Genomic DNA, 16,943 nt, shown 5'->3' on the forward strand with positions numbered 1-16,943 from the left:
GGCATATCTGTGCATGAAAAGCTGTTAAATGCTTCAGTGCTTTGACAGTGTGTGATGCCAGGAGTGGCGGAGCTCCCGTGGGACATCGCATCAAGATCCCCCTCTTCTCCCTGACGGGATTTCCGCAAAATATGGAGAATGAATAAAGCACAATAAAGAACACCACTCAAGACAAAGAAAGCAAACGTCAGTGGTTTGACTTCTGTTGCAAATAAAAACATTATTTGTGGTTTACTTAAATTAAGAGTTCACCCAAAAATTTTAATATGCATATTCTTTTATCATGCATAACACAAAAGGAGATGTTTTAATGAATATCCCAGTCTGTCTTTTTAAATACTTTGGTAGTTGAAATTGACTCACTTTAAAGGTAAAAAAAATACCCAAAAGTACCATAAAAATAGTCTATGTGACATGTGCGTAAGTACATTTCTTGTACAGTCACCAGTGTCTGACACAGTCATTTTCTAGCAATACACATTCATCTTCACTCTCGCTGTATCTATGGTTATTCATTTGAAGATTTGTGGGGCACCATGTAAGTTTGCAGCACTGGATCAACCGGCCCTATGAACATAGGGCCTATTTGGCCCTGCTGCTTTCTCATCCTGTCGTTACAGCCAAAAAATAAAAGGAGAGAGTCTGCTGCAAGTAAAACTTTTGAATTGTGGCAGGAAGGTGAATTAAATGGAAGAAAGGCCTTAATAAGTCCATTCAAAATGGATGTGATAACCATTCAAGGAGCTGCAATATATACATCTATTACGGGCCAGTCAGATAATGACTGCTTGGCATAATATAAGTAGAATATGTTTAAAAAAAATGACCAACTGTGAGACTATAATTTATAAATGAACAATGAACAATGGATTTGGTCAAATCAAGATACCAGGAGGAAAGGAATGTTTATATGGTACTAGTTTTGTGTAGACAGACATTTGGCTGTCGGCATAAACTGGTACACTTTCCTGCTTATTCTGACAAAGAACAGTCCAAAGCTTGTCTGCACACTTAATTTTTTTCATGTGAAGTTTAGGGTCGGGAAAATCTGAAATCAGAAACTGAAGAAGAATAGGGATTATGTTGATATACCAAAGGATATCTCGTTTACTTGCTACTAATTATCTCAAACAAAACTCTGAATGTCTTTAAAATAAAAGATTTGAGGCCATGAACCAGTGCGTAATTGCTCCTCATAAGTACTTATTAGCCACTTTTCCACTTTCAATCCGAACCAGGCTTATTGACTTGGTTGCTTTTTTCATAGTGGTGCTGAACAACAGGATTAGACTGGACTGACCGAGCAAGTGATCAATCACGACTCGGCAAAGAACTAATACCATTCCACCAGCGCGGTTGAGTACAGCTTGCTAACAGTGCAGAAAAATATAAGCCAAGAACGGTTTGTAAACATACCAAGTCGTGCTCAAGTGGAAATGCTACTGGAACCATTACTCACCTTGCTCAGAACCATTGGCCCGATGGTTGAAAGGCAGCTATAATATCAAACTAGCACCAACTGATAAAAATGTTGCACCTTGATTCCCGGAAATTACATAGAAGCCAGCCAATCAGATTGGAACTGGAAATTCCAGCTATTTGAAACTTATTCTTGCCTTTTTTTTCTGCATTGTACTTGAATGGGCAGTCAATGCTCCGCGAACCATCTGAGGCTCACACTATATTAAACTTTAAGGACATGAAGACACTGACCCACTGCAGACTTCTTGTTTGACGCCTTTCCTCCCTTGCTGCCGTGTGTGGTGTTGTCTTTCAGTGCTGTTTCAATCTCCTTCTCCATTAGTACGCCCAGTTCCTGTGCCAATGTGCTCAAGTAGACCTTGTTGAGGAATGACAGGATATTATGTGGTTCTGCCACCCCGTTAAGCACCTGGATTTCTTGACTAAGCATACAGCTGAGAGTTGGGGATGCAGTCTGAAAGCTTAGTGCCAGTCTGTCGAAGCCCTTGTCACCCCCTGGGCTGCAGCCCTGGCTGTTTTGGAGAACACAGAGTACAGCCTTGATCTGAATGTGCTGGTACCAGCTGAGGACCTCGGCTTGAGGGTGAAGAAAAAACAGTTCCTGAAGGCAGAGATTCTTCTGAGGAACACCAATGCCCAGTCCACCCTCAATCTGGCTTGGCTCAGCCATCATCTGCAGTCTGCCCAGTAGGTGGTTCCTCAATGAGAAACAAATATCATTCCATGCTTCCTGGATCCCCAGAGCGAGATCATCATGTGGAGTGGATAGAGTAGCGATTGGGGTCTGCTCTTGGGTAGATGCAGGGCACAAAGGAAAAGCAACACCACACTGTGAGGAGATGTTAAGCAGTAACTGTAGAATGGCCTCTTCACAAGCCTCCTCTGTCTTAAGAAAGTTTTGCTGTGGAAATATATGAAATAGAATTTTAACAGAATTAAGAACATGATTTGAGGCAAAAAATATTCATTCATAATACTCTTATAACCAGGGCTGGACAGGGAATAGTAATCAGCCCAGGATTTTACATAGCAACTGGCCCAAAAGTTGAGCGGAGGGGGGGGAGGGGTGTGTTCACTGTCCTTTTCTGTATATCGCAGCAGCATTTTGTGGTCCGTTCTGCATAACGCTGCTGCTCATTTTAGCTTATCGCGGACATTCGGCCCATTTTGCGGCCGACCCACGGGCCCGTTCGGTTCTCCCGATGGCCAGTCCTCCCCTGATCGGCCCCAAAGTGCGTCGGCCCACCGGAAAATACCCGGTATGCCAGATTACCAGTCCAGCCCTGCTTATAAATCATAATAAAATATTAATAAATCTGATTCCTCAGAAGGTTATGATGATGGCATATTGGGTAAATTAAGGCTTTCGTTACCACAGCTCGGAAGAAGTCCAGCAGCTCTTGGTGTCCAGTGGCCACTGGTTTCAGGATGCTGAAATTACGCTGACCAAACCATTGGAGGCATTCTACAGGACTGGGCACTCTCTCTCCAGTCCAGGCCTCGCCAACCTTGGCTTGCAGTTCCTTAAGGTTTTGTTCAATACTACAGTATACACAAATAAACAACAACAACAACAAAAGCATTCTCATGAATGAGTAGATCTTTAGCTATAATTTTGTACATTTTCCTGCACCTCAAACACCATTGATGTAGATTCAATTGCAACCATAATCTTACAGGTCTTGCATTTTATCAATGTTAAAATAATTTTTCCAATTACAACTAATATGCAGAGATAACTCTCTACAACTAGTATGCAATTTGCAGGTTGATTTCCCCACAGATAGTAAACATTGTGGTACAATCAAAACATAGCTCTGTTCATTGGGCCTCCCGACCAGCATGACACAGCAACATTAGGTGTTTTTCTACTTGAGTGGTTCTCTTTGCGGAACAATGGCGGGTGGTTCTATCAGTTTGTAAAATAAATTTAAACACATTCTAGTTTTGTCCTCAAGGGTTCTGTGTAGGCCACAGTACAGTCAGTAAATGGTAAATGGTCTGCACTTATATCGCACCTTTTTAACCGTAACGGTATTTAAAGTGCTTTACACTGGGACTCATTCACCCATTCACACACACACATGCATACACCAATGGTGGCAGAGCTGCAATGCAAGGTGCTAGCCTGCCATTGTGAGCAAGTTGGGGTTCAGTGTCTTGCCCACGGACACTTCGGCATGTGGAGTCGTGTGGGCCGGGGTTCGAACCACCAACCCTGCGATTAGTGGCCGACCCGCTCTACCAACTGAGCCAGAGCCACAGCCACCCCTAAATTCTCATCGATCACTGGTGCAAATCGCATAGCATTTTTAGATGAGAGGCATATTTACACATAAAAAGCACCAATTGCGAGACAAATAACATAAAATTAGACTCGGCGGCCGTAAATTTCACAAAGAACCCTGGCATTGTTCTTTCCCTGTGGAAAACAGGGCCATAGCTAGAGGGATGAAAGGTGGAAATGATTCTAGGGGCCCATGGGTCCAGAAGGGCCCCACAACAAATTCAAAACTTTTTAATAGGAAAGGGGCCCAGACCAATATACAGTCAGGGGGCCCAGAATACATTGCTAAGGCCCTGGTGGCAAACACACAGAAACGTTCTTGAATCCATTCTGCTTTGGCTACATTCAAACAATGTTTGGGATTGACAGCCATATTTACTTGTGTGTACATAGGTGTGAGCCTTGAAATATCCTGATTGTACAGCAGCTTATAATAGCAGCTTGAATGCAGTCTGTATGAATGAATAACCACATTCTAACAGCTGTAACCATAGTAACAGTGACAAAAAGATGGTGACGTCATCACAATTGCTGCCATGTTATTAAATAAATAAGTCCAATCGAGGTGCTAGTTCAACCATCATATCATAATTTAAAAGACAGCAGCTTTGAATGCTTTTTAACCATGTACAGCTCACAGCTTTTGTGTCACGCAGCTCACACCAGTGATCAGCCGGAGTAAAACAGTGGCTGAATCTTCAGATGACATGCAGCTCATTTCTCCATCTCCGTGAGTTAACAAAACCCCACATGAAACACACGAGAAACGTTTATGTACAGACTGAATATTGAGAGCCAAACTGAACTGTACAGTACTCAAAACAGGTCTGACAACCTTATTCTGCTGCAGTGTGAACGTGCCCTTTGTGTCCCCATCTGGTTCCTTCTGTTCTCATTATTTACTGTGATTTTCCTAATTTCACAATCCATAAAATGGCAAAAAGCAATATGCAAATCAGAACACATTTTACTTTCAAAAGTAATGAAAGAATCATTCATGGAATTGTTGAGGAATCAGTAATGTTAAGAGTAATCAGAATCGGAACCATCCTTAAAATAAATCAAAACCCTGATTGTACCCACTCACAATGAAAACATGTCCTACTGTTGGATTACATGTACACTGTCCCCTTAAAATGACAGCTTGCTCCAGATACTGCCACTCTTCACTCAACAACTGATTTCAGAAACATCAGCCCTAATGAACAGAGACATCAATATATCATCAAGCTGTTGGTGTACGCATGTGGCATGTCTCTTTTATCAACACAGGATGAGCAGATAAAACAGTCTCAGCACTTCTGTTCATAAAAAAATTTGTCATGACAAAAAGCCATAAAGCTTGTATGCAGGTACATGCACACATTCACTACACCGCAGCTCTCTTCTGCATAAAACACAGTCTCTTCTCTTGCAGGACAACATTAAAAAACTATAAAGCACTGTTGTAAACACTGAGGCTATGCACAAGGCCAGATGCCTTCAAATGGCAGCTTATTAAATTCCATTTAAACCTGACACAGTTTTACTTCCTGGAAAAAAAGAGAGCAAACATAAAGTGAACATAAAGTGTTGTTAATTTTAACGATATGCAGCTGAATATTGGAGGCGAGAAAGATGAAGAGAGCATTTTTCATTGGTTAAAATGCAAGTTTGCCGACAGAAATTCAACAAATGTGTCTCTTTTTGTAGTAAAAAGGAAATATGTGAGATGAGCGGATGTGAAGGTGCTGACAGACTGTGCTGGAAAAGCAAACCTCCCCATTCTATTTAATGAACAGCCTAAAGCTCGCTGTAAAAACACAACTGCTAACAGGAAACATAAAAATTCAGTTTTACAAACTAAAGATGCTGTCGACAGACATACAAACAAAACTGCCCTTTATTGTGGTGAATTTTCACTTATAGTCATTGAATCTGGCTCTATGTCAATGACTGCACTCGTATTATTAAATTCTATTAAAATGTGATGATGCATACTTCATTTTAGACAGCATTTCTTTTGAAATTTTGTTTATTTCACAAGTTGTTTTGTTTTTTTTTTGTAAACCTGTGTTTATAGGGCATTCTAAACAATTTCTACACCTGTTAGTGCTGGTCAGTGTTCCAAGTATTAATATTTAGTAAACAGCACGGGGACACTTCACTGTTTAAATCACTCCACTTGTCTTTGTTTGCAGAGTTCCAGACACAACAGTTGATCTAGTTTTGTCTTCGTTTCAAACTATTTTTGTTAGCGGACCAAAAATAGACAAAATAACTGCCCATCTTTGGTCTGAAATGTACGTTAATTTTCAACTTATTTTTTATTGAACTATTGTATGAAAAGTATATCACATTTGGAATTGTGTTGGTGTATTTAATATCAAATCACAGCTGAGCTGATATTCAGTCCAACAGCACTCTCGCTCATGTGATATTGCTTAAATATGTTTTCTCTGTGAACATTGTTTACTCAAGAATATCTCTTAGCTTAGCTCTTATACATTAGTTAAATGTAGCCATCCAGAGCAAGCAGAAAGGCAGAGATACTGACTAAGTCAGCTTAATGTTTCTAATAAAACAAGGATTTGCGCTCAGAGCCTGTACTGAGCCAGGCATCACCCCAGGACTCTGCTCCAACAGCAGGGTTTAAACGAGCTTCCATCTGTGCAGGCACACAGCGCTAAAACGTCATAAAACTCCCACCCCTCATCCGTACATACAAATGGCCATGTGATCTGTTGTCTATTAGTGCTGGATGCTGTCACCAATCACTGGAAAGTGAGTCACGGAGTGTCTTGGTCTGGCCACTCGTTTGGACTGGCATCAATCAAAAAAGCAGATGCTGTCAGCTTTAGCCAAAATTCTGCCAGAGTGACAGCAATGACGTTGTCAGAGTTTCTCATTGCAATAATTTATATTTGGGGACATGCAGTGAACAAGAAAATATTATCACAACATTCCGTTTGAATTAAATAATGCAAAAAAACAGCATTTTATAAGCCCTGGACAAGCACATAAAACAGCATCCTTGTGCTGTTTAATACCGTAATTTCCGGACTATAAGCTGCAACTTTTTCCCCACGCTTTGAACCTCGCGGCTTATACAATGACGCGGCTAATATATGGATTTTTCCCGCTTTCAAATTTTATTAAAAAAAAAAAAAAACATTCGGTGACGTGCTCAGTTTTTTTGGCAGCGTGAAGCTTTCATTAGACCAATGAAATTGCCGAACGGGTTAAGGTCAAAACAACTTTTTTTGTTTACTGTTTAGATTAAATCGAGCGCGCTCAAACTTCCCATCATTCTGATTACGGTAGTCATTTTGTCACCCTCAAGACACGGAGAAATGCATATGATGCTGCTTTCAAGTTGAAGGCGATTGATCTGGCTGTTGGAATAGCAAATAGAGCTGCTGCACGGGAGCTTGGTCTTAATGAGTCGATGATAAGACGTTGGAAACAGCAGCGTGAGGAATTGACTCAAGTGCAAAAAGACAACTAATCTGAGGCTATTCAACTCCGACACCGAAGGAGATGACTTCAGTGGTTTCAGTGCACAGGACGAGAAAGATAGTGACCAATGACTTTCTTGGTAGGCTACTGTTTACTGCAAATGTTTTATTACAAGCCGTGTGTGGCAGCGGGGGCGTGGTCAAGCGCCCGTCCGGGAGAGAAAAGCTGTAAGTGTCTAATTTCAAGTGCCTTGGGTCACGTGTCCTTCTTGGGAAAACTGTCACACGGTGACAAATTAGACACCAGTGTTAGACATAATTTAGCGCAGGTGTAAGCGCCCTTACCGCTTTTCTCTCCCGGACGGGCGCTTGACCACGCCCCCGCTGCCACACCGTGTTTCGTTAAAGCCTATTTATTTTTGTTACAAGCCGTGTTTCGTTAAAGCCTGAGTAAAGTTTCAATGTACCGGTAGGCACCTGCGGCTTATAGACAGGTGCGGCTTATTTATGTTTAAAATAATATTTTATTTAAAAATCAGTGGGTGCGGCTTATATTCAGGTGCGCTCAATAGTCCGGAAATTACGGTAATCACATATGGCCATATCATTATTTTATCTTATTTTAATTAACTGTGCAGTTCTACTTGTGAATGGGTTGTGAAATTAGTCTAATGATGTGCTCTATAGGAAATGTAGTGGCCAAATAAAACAATTCTTCAAATTCATTGTGATAGTCACAAAATGTCTTATTTTGTGGGGAACTTACATTTCAGTACACTGCGGTCCTTCCAACATCTAATTGGTGCAAAGTTAGACTAAATCAAATGGGTGGTGTCAAATTAAAAGATGATTCTATTGGCTTCTACACATGCATGCAAAAACAGCCTGTGCAAAAGAGATATTAAAAAAACTATTTAATTCAATCTTATGACCTGAGGAGGAAAATGTTCCAACAAAACAAAAATATCTCTGGAAATGTAATTAAATTCTTTTTAATGGCCTTAATTTTTGCCTAATTGACAAATGGATTGGCAATTACATAAATGTTGTGTTTCACAAATTTATTCTGCTTCAGTTGTTGTGGTGTTGCATTGTTTCTAGATTATTGTGCAGAATTGTGCATTTTAAATAATTGCAAAAAGCTTCATTGGCCAAAAAAAATAACTTTATCAGAAAAACCCATATTTCACAGTTTTTTGGTCCTGGCACAAAATGACCAGCTAACATTTCACTAATTATAGCAGCAGCACCTGGGAAAGTGTGAATGAGTACTATTCATGTGATATCAGTCTATCATTCTGATTGGATTATAAGAGCAGACTGATTGCTATAAAAGGAGGGAAGACGTGCTTCCAAACATTGTGTTCTTGTTCGCAATATTTACCTCTAGAAAGACGTGCAGCCATCATCGCTTTGCATCAAAATGGCCTCACATGCAAGGAAATTGCAGCAAAGAATTTTGCACTTGAAAGAACTATTTACCAGATCATAAAGAAGTTCAAGGAGAGAGGTTCAACTGCGGTGAAGAAGGCTTCAGGACGTCCCAGATTGTCCAGCAAGTGCCAGGACCCACTCCTCCTGAGGAGTCATCTACGGAATCGTGTCACCACCAGTGCGTGCATCTGCATGTACAGTGAGGCGAAGACTTTTGAACAATGGCCTGGTGTCAAGAAGGGGAGCAAAGAAGCCACTTCTCTCCGAGAAAAACATCAAGGACAGACTGAAATTCTGCAGGAACTACAAGGATTGGACAGCAGAAGACTGGTGCAAAGTTATTTTCTCTGATGAAGCCCCCTTCCGACTATTTGGGACATTTGGAAAACCGATTGTCTGGAGAAAAAATGGTGAACCCACCCATGAGTCCTGTGTCATGCCAACAGAAGCATCCTGACACCATCCATGCGTGGGGTTGCTTTTTATCCAAAAGTGTGGGCTCTCTCACAATTCTGCCCAAAAACACTGCCATGAATAAAGAATGGTATCAAAACGTCCTGCAAGAACAACTTCTCCCAACGATCCAGTAGCAATTTGGTGATGATCCGTGCATTTTCCAGCATGATGGAGCATCACGTCACAAGGCAAGAGTGATAATGAAGTGGCTCGAAGATCATTACATTGAAATTTTGGATCCGTGGCCAGGCAACTCCCCGGATCTTTATCCCATTGAGAACCTGTGGTCAATCTTCAAAAGGCGAGTGGACAAGCAGAAGCCCACAAATTGTGATCAACTCCGAGCACTAATAAGGCAAGAATGGATTGCCATCAGTCAGGATTTGGGCCAGAAGCGGATATCCAGCATGCCAGAGTGAATTAGAGAGGTTATGATGAACAAGGGTCAACACTGTAAATATATTGACTCTTTGCATAAATTGAATGTTTTTCCAATAAAAGCCTTTCAAACTCATGAAATGCTTATCATTGTTTTCCAGTATACCATAGAAACATGTGAACAAATTATCTACAAATATTCAAGCAGCAAACTTTGCAAAACATTTGTCACTGCCAATACTTTTGGCCATAGCTGTATATATTTTTAATGACAAGTGGGTACCCTCTAATAATCAGTGGATGTAAATGCATGTGCAGGTGTAATTTTCAATGTGTTTTCTTTTGTGATATCACTAAAACAGAGTGGACTGCAAATTAGAGCTATGCAAGAGAACATTGCCACTTTCAGGATCAGTCACTGATGGTGACAACTGCAATGAAGATGCAGAAAGATTCTAATTCCAGCCCAGACCTCATAACATTACACAATAACAAAATGAAAACGAGGAATCCTCTGTTCCTTTAAAAGGTGCACTCAGTAATTTTTTTCACATAAAAAAAAATAAAATAAAAAAGTTTTACTCCTAAAGAAATGAATTGTAAATTTGAAACTTATGAATAAAATCATGACCACTCATGAGATGAGGACTCTAGTCATATCAGTAACCCTATAAAAGCAGTTTAATTATACATGGAGTAGGGGTGCCTTCATGGGGGCTGCCATTATAAAATCACGTGATCAGCTAAATACTACTTGCTTAATTTCAGTAACCGTCTTGTTATTGGAAATTTTCACTCATGGATTAAATTAATCATGGTTTTAAATCCAAGATGACACAAACAAAAATTTAACAAGTGCACCCTTAAGTAAAAGAAGATATTCTTAAAATGTTTACTAAATATTTTTAGTTATTTATTTTTCAAAAAGTTTGACAATTCCAGTGACTCCATGAATATTAGTGGCCTGAAAAAAGCTCTTTTATTTTACATATTGGTGGTACCCATGGTGGGCACCATCTTAATATCGCATTCCAGCCGCATTAATTACACTCATTTTCTGTTTTTGGTTACTGATCATATGTAATAATGCATTTATAATGTATAAATATATATTAATGTATAAAGCTGTATATGTACATATATCTACAGTATATGAGAGCATGCAACTAAGAATAAGATGGTATGTACATGTAGAAAGAGAAAATCAAGATAAATTGTCCTGTTGCCCGACCTCACCTGAAGAGGTGTGCTAAAAACCTCCAGATTATCTGATCCAATAATATCATTTTACCTCACTCTGAAAGACACACAGGAAAAGAGAAAAAGAACAGAGAGAAAGATACAGAAAAAAAAACACAAAAGCCAAAAAGGACTGTCAACTGCCTCAAGCACAAAAACTTCCTGATTAATCTACCCTTTAAATCAAACAACAACAAAAGGGGAAGTTGAAAGGAATTTCAGGGAGACCAGCTTCACACAATACCCAGAACGCAGAGACTAGGAAAGGCTCCCTTAAGCCTCATTCTCTGTTACCTCTCCGTTTGCCAATCACGCTTCCAAAAACTGTAATTGTTTTTCAAATCCGTGCAAACCAGACATGACAGACCAGGTAAAGAGAGAGAGAGCGGGGAGGAACAAGAGAAAAAGACTGAAAGAGAGAGGCGATGGGAGTCTTTTATTAAATATGATGGCATGTTTCACAGCTCTCTGCCTTACAGAAACCCAATACACTGATTAGTCAGCGCTTTGACGTTATCTTAAGTTCCTTGTCAAAATTAATTTAGTGTGGGTGGGCTGTCGCGCTCCAGGAGAGAGAAGCAAAGAAGGAAAGAGAAGGGTGAAAGGGGAGGGGAGGAAAGGAAGAGATCTCTTTCAAAAAAGCCTCAGCTTCACTGAGCACCAAGTCATGTGCCCAGGAAACAAATAGCCTATCTAGGAGCTATCAAAGAAGGGCTCTTTCTCCAGAATAAGCCGGACTGAATGAAGCGTGTGAAAGTGGATCCTGCAGACTCTAGATCTGGCCCGCTTAGCCTCCTCCAGTGCCAAACCCCCACGGGTTATTTGTCAGGACACACACTTACTCGCACAAGGTAAATTGGCATCGTGCTGCAGCTCTCTGCTGTAAGCCATTTCCCGACTGCGGTGAAATCCAAAGCCTGGTCTCCCGTTGCTGGACTATGGCTGACACTTCATTAGGGGCCACATACTACCGGTGGCCTCTCCAAGTGTCTAATTTGATGTAGCTTAATTGGATAACAGCGTTTCAGTTTGGGAGATCCGAGGCTGTTTGACAGGCTATCTTAATCTCCTTCAATTAGGAAGCAGCTCTTAGGCAAATTTCTGACATTCTAGAGCTGAAAGTCGGCCAGCCACACTGACCCATAAATAGGTTATGGCCGTGAATAGAGCAGGGCAGCCGCAATCTCTCTTTCACTTCCTGTTCATTTCTATAATTTATCCACAACATGGATAAGTGGATTAGGTAGCAGGTGTAGAATACAGCTTTAGCCCACCCTGGTGGAGGTCATGGAGAAGGGCGAAGTCACCGCCTACCTCCATCCGAATCGGCTCAAATTAAGCCAGCCAGGGCTGACTGACCACCAGAGCTGAGTTTCTTTCTCTCTATCTATCTATCTCTCTCTCTCTCTCTCTCTCTCTCTCTCTCTCTCTCTCTCTCTCACACACACAATTCCTTATTATCCAGCTTCTTTGTTCTTATAATGGTTCCCCATCTTCCAGCTTTCTCCAAGAACACAAAATAACCCTTTAATGCTTAGAGAGGCAGAAAAACTGTCTTAGCCTTCAGTAATAATCCTTGAATTACCCGCACAAGGGTTTTCGTTTCAAGATGTGGAATCTTTAATTATTACTTTCCCATTTGGAGAGGAGAGAGGCCAGCCGGACAGGAATGAGCACGTGTGTCTAATGGTAGGGGGGTGAGACTGCCTTTGTTCAAGCACAACACATTTAGCGAAGAACCTTCTGTCCTGCGAGTGTCTTCAGTGCAACATAAAGGATAAAAGCATGGCAGAAATAGATTTTTTTGGTGCGGGCGGCACAATGGAGAGAGGTGCCATCAGGGAGAGAGGGAGAGGATGAGGTGGACAGACAAGGATAGAGGGAGAGAAGAGAGGTTAAGGTTGAGAAAGCGAGAAAGACAAAGACAGCTCTGTCCTCCAGAACTACAAATGCAGGTGTGAATCAGCCACCAGATGAGTCTATTTTTAATGCAAATGAAAAAAAAAGAAAAAAAACTATGTTTTACAATAATTATAAAACTCTGTAAATTTGGTCAGTCCAATCAGGTCGGAATTTTGGCAGATCCGACAGTTTGTCATCATCTAAACACCCTAGATGTTGCTTGAAACATGTATGATTTCATTTCCATGGAACAAAATGTCAAAGCTGCTCTTGTCCAATACAAAAAAAATACATGGCTGTCAAGTTCAGTTGCAATTTTGTTTGTATGTTTTTTGCTTTGTATCACAAACAAAGAAATAATGAAGCTCGTTCACTTGTGCACGATACATCCGGAAGTTCTTGCGAGAAAATGTGTACATGTGAACGAGACTCTCTCATCATATTGAGTTAAAAGACATGAATTAAACATTGCATGGACAAATACACCTCATACAGCAATTAAAAAATAAATAAATAAAAAAACACTGTGTTGAACACAAGAAATAAAAAGGGGATGAGTAAATAACGAGAGAAATATCATTTTTGGTGAACTATCACTTAAAGAAAGTCATATGAGTAAATTATAACAAAATAAAAATGTTGGGGTAAACTACTCTTTTACTTTTTATTTTTTTATAATTTATTTATTTGTTTGTTCTTGTCACTGGTCACTGATACCCCTTAAAATAATGTATTAGATGCATGGTTGGTGTAAAAAGATTATGAATTTTAAAAAGGAAAAAAGAGACAGTTTAGAGGAACTCGTCAACATGTCCTTCACCAGCAACAAAACACCAATATCTGATAATGCCTCAACCTTCCATCAAAATGGAAAAAAGGACGTCTAGCTCCAAGCTTGCATTCAGAGCGTGTTTAAGTTCATTGATTTCAGATGAAGTGGCATGATATTCATCAACCCTCAATTAATCATATGGTCTCAATGTTAGGATTACCAAAAGTGGAAAAAGCTTCTAAGGAAATAACAGCTCTCCAAATTAATACCAGAGTACAACGTTCACTCAAGCACTGCACGCATTCTGTGGACTAATACACCTGCAGTTACACCCCTTACAATTTTGAGTCTTCTCAAATAATGCAACTTTTTGGTATTGATGGCAATTTATATAGTGTCCTTGAAGTACAAACATGTAGGTAATTTGTCTGTAAATTCTTGGATCATTTTAGATCATGATACACAATATCCCTCATTAAGAACCACCACCTTTGAGACTGAAACACCCTCTCTATCAGTATTCAGGGAGATATCCTTCTTTTGAAAGGGCCAGCTTGAACAAACCCATTGTATTCATGTGTGTGCGGAGGAGCTGTCATCTTGTTCACTGTTTATCAGTGAATGACACAAAGATATATAATCATATATCTTTCTTTATCTGCAACATTTCTTAGACTTAGGCCATTGTTATTTTTTACTCCTTGTGAGCTGTAACAGGGTTCAATGGAAAGGAGTAGGCGGGAACCAGACGAAGCATCAAAGTAATGTTTTTAATAAATGTTTTTAAACTTAAACAAAAGGACACACAAACGTAAACGCATACAGGGCAGCTACCTGTAGCTCTCTCTCTCTCTCTCTCTCTCTCTCGATCTCATTGCACTTATCCCTCTCCTCGGCTGATTAGCCCGATTGGGGCATATCCTGGCCCGATATGCATGCCTGGCCCCTTTTCTCCTCCTTGTCACTCCTCCCACTCCTCCCTCCTTTGCATCAGGCCAGGGAACCCCCTGCATGGCATGGAGTGGATGGTAGTGGCGAGGACTCTACAACGGCACATCCCTCCTCCTTACAGGGCTTCGGCACCAATGTAACAGGGTTCAATGGAAAGGAGGAGGCAGGAATCGGACAAAGCATTAAAGTAATGTTTTACTCCGTGTCACATGGGCATACAATAGCAAAACAAACACCCACGAGTATCTTAGCAGAAATAGTTGGGTTTAATAAATCCTGAAACACAATTGCAAAAGATTTTATTGTCAACAGATTTCTCAAACAATCCTACCGGCCTGTCTGCCATATTTCGCTCAAAACAGGCAATCCAGTCCAAAACTCACACAATCGTTTGAGCCAGAAATTGTCATGTCAGGCTACTAAAACAATGTTTTGAAAGCCCCACACACATTATAGTTGTTGTGTATGCATATTGGGCTGGGATGGAAGAAAGAATTTTAACATCGAAAAACATGACAAAAAACAACTTAAAGGAAATCTAAGATCAAAGTTTGAGAAAATTGATTCTGACCTGCATGCGTTGAGTCTAAGTTTCTCCTCTGTGTCTCTGATCAAGTTCTGGATGTCCAGCTCACCAGGTGTCCCTTCGACCTGCAGATCCACAAATGCATGGTCGTTTAGGAAGTCACCTCGCCAGTCCATATCTTCTCCTAAAAAACAATGAAATACTGGTGAAACTTTGACAAAGAACCTACACTTCAAATGATCACACAGGAACTTGGAATGATGCTACCAAATACTCCTGTACACTGACCTCGACCCAATTCTGCCAAGTTACTGGCAAGCGCTATCTCCAATCAGACATTTTTGCATCAAATCAAATGTGTTTACCTATTCCACTAACGCTTTTGATTGCACACTGTGTAAGTATCTGAATCACTATTTTTAAACTACCAGTCAAAAGTCTACTCATTCTTAATTGTAAACTTCAAAACTGTGACACAACACATATGAAAGCATGGGAGAGATGTAGTGAGCAAAAATGTTAAACAAATCAAAACTATCTTATAATTTAGCTTCTTTAAAGTAGCCAATAAATTGCTAAATTATTGCTCTAAACCAGGGGTGTCAAACTCAGTTCCAGGAGGGCCTGCAGCCCTGCAGAGGATAGCTCCAGGCCTGCTCCAAAATGCCTTCTTGTAATCTTCAAGCACTCCTGAGGAAATTGATTAGCTGCTTCAGGCGTGTTTAATTAGGGTTGGAGCTAAACTCTGCTGGACTGTGGCCCTCCAGAAACTGAGTTTGAATTGTTGTCTGTTTTTCCCATCAACATCTGTTCCAACAATTCAGTATAAAATTTCAGTCTCGCAAAGAAATTCATATGCTAGCACAATACATATTTTTCTACAAAACAATTTAAGCACAAGACTTTAGTTTTTATTAATATTATTAGGGGCCAAGTGGCTGTAGACCCAATTGCATCCGTTAGTTTTATTATTCTTCCTCCCCAATGGGAGTCTATGGCAGCCCATAGAACTGTACATAGGACAATTATGAACTTTGGTACACTGACAGACGTAGGCATCAATAGCCACCAGGCAAAATTAGGAGTCTCTAGGACAAACTATATAGTGCCACAACATCTTTGGGTGCTATGGGTCCTGTAGGTCAAATAGGATATTTAGGGGGCTTGGCTCCGTAATGGTTGCTTGCAGCTATATTTATTATTATTTTGATATCACGAGAAACATAAATGTTGTCAACTTTTGACTGGTATCATTTTACCTTTCTATCATATTACCTTTCTATCATTAGATAAACACAAAAGAATAAACCAGATACTTTGCTCATGCTAAAATGGACCTGTTTTAAATTAGGGTGAATTAGCACGTAGACTGAATTTTACAGAAGGTCCACACAGGTCCATTTCACAACTATTGTTGGCATGATAACCTACTCTGCAGATAGCTCTAGAAACTGAAATTGTGGCTCGGTTGCCTAGCCACATCTGCTTATGTACTGCATTTGTGCAAAATGGATCGAATGTATTTCTGAAAAGAGAAGACTTTATGTTTGATGAAAAGTGTCCTCGAACACATATGATGGCCCCTTATACAAAATTATTTGATTTCACATCCAACAAGATTCTTATCAGTGGCTGTGCATCAAACCGAAGCTGGAACAAGACACTAGTTATCATCTGCCATAAATATTTCTAGTCTCAATCAATTGCTTTCATCTCTCTGCCTCCCTCTCTGTATCAAGGTGGAGTGCCATTCAATTTACAGTACAACTCGGCAGTAATGCATGCATATCGGAAATGCAGGCCTTGCGGTACTAGACATCATCGCAATATAGAATGACACATCTTTTTGCCCTCGCTTTGAATAAACAATCCATCTGGCCACAGACTGCTATAAAGCCCTCGATGTTCAAGTCTTGCAGACACAAATCCTGCACGAGAGAGAGAGAGAGAGAGAGAGAGAGAGAGAGAGAGAGAGAGACAGAGACTGTATCAACGTCGTCATCACAAGTCAAGTGGAGTGTAATGGAGAGTGTCAGTGTCAATTTGGATTTGCAGCACCCCTCTCCCCTTCATCTGGGC

General features: G+C 40.4%; 1 protein-coding gene across 1 annotated transcript in view; it reads right to left on the reverse strand.

The window, feature by feature from the left end:
* LOC127635998 (uncharacterized protein KIAA0825-like) overlaps nt 1-16,943 on the reverse strand; it is a 197,092-nt gene that overhangs the window by 176,620 nt on the left and 3,529 nt on the right. Inside the window, exons 3-5 of the mRNA XM_052116346.1 lie at nt 14,910-15,048; nt 2,856-3,024; nt 1,714-2,383 (exon numbers count right to left, since the gene is read on the reverse strand). Coding sequence (XP_051972306.1) covers nt 1,714-2,383; nt 2,856-3,024; nt 14,910-15,040 — 970 coding nt within the window. The 5' untranslated portion in view covers nt 15,041-15,048. The remainder of the gene's footprint in view (nt 1-1,713; nt 2,384-2,855; nt 3,025-14,909; nt 15,049-16,943) is intronic.

The sequence above is a fragment of the Xyrauchen texanus genome, chromosome 4 (assembly GCF_025860055.1).
Source record: "Xyrauchen texanus isolate HMW12.3.18 chromosome 4, RBS_HiC_50CHRs, whole genome shotgun sequence".
Lineage (NCBI taxonomy): Eukaryota > Metazoa > Chordata > Actinopteri > Cypriniformes > Catostomidae > Xyrauchen > Xyrauchen texanus.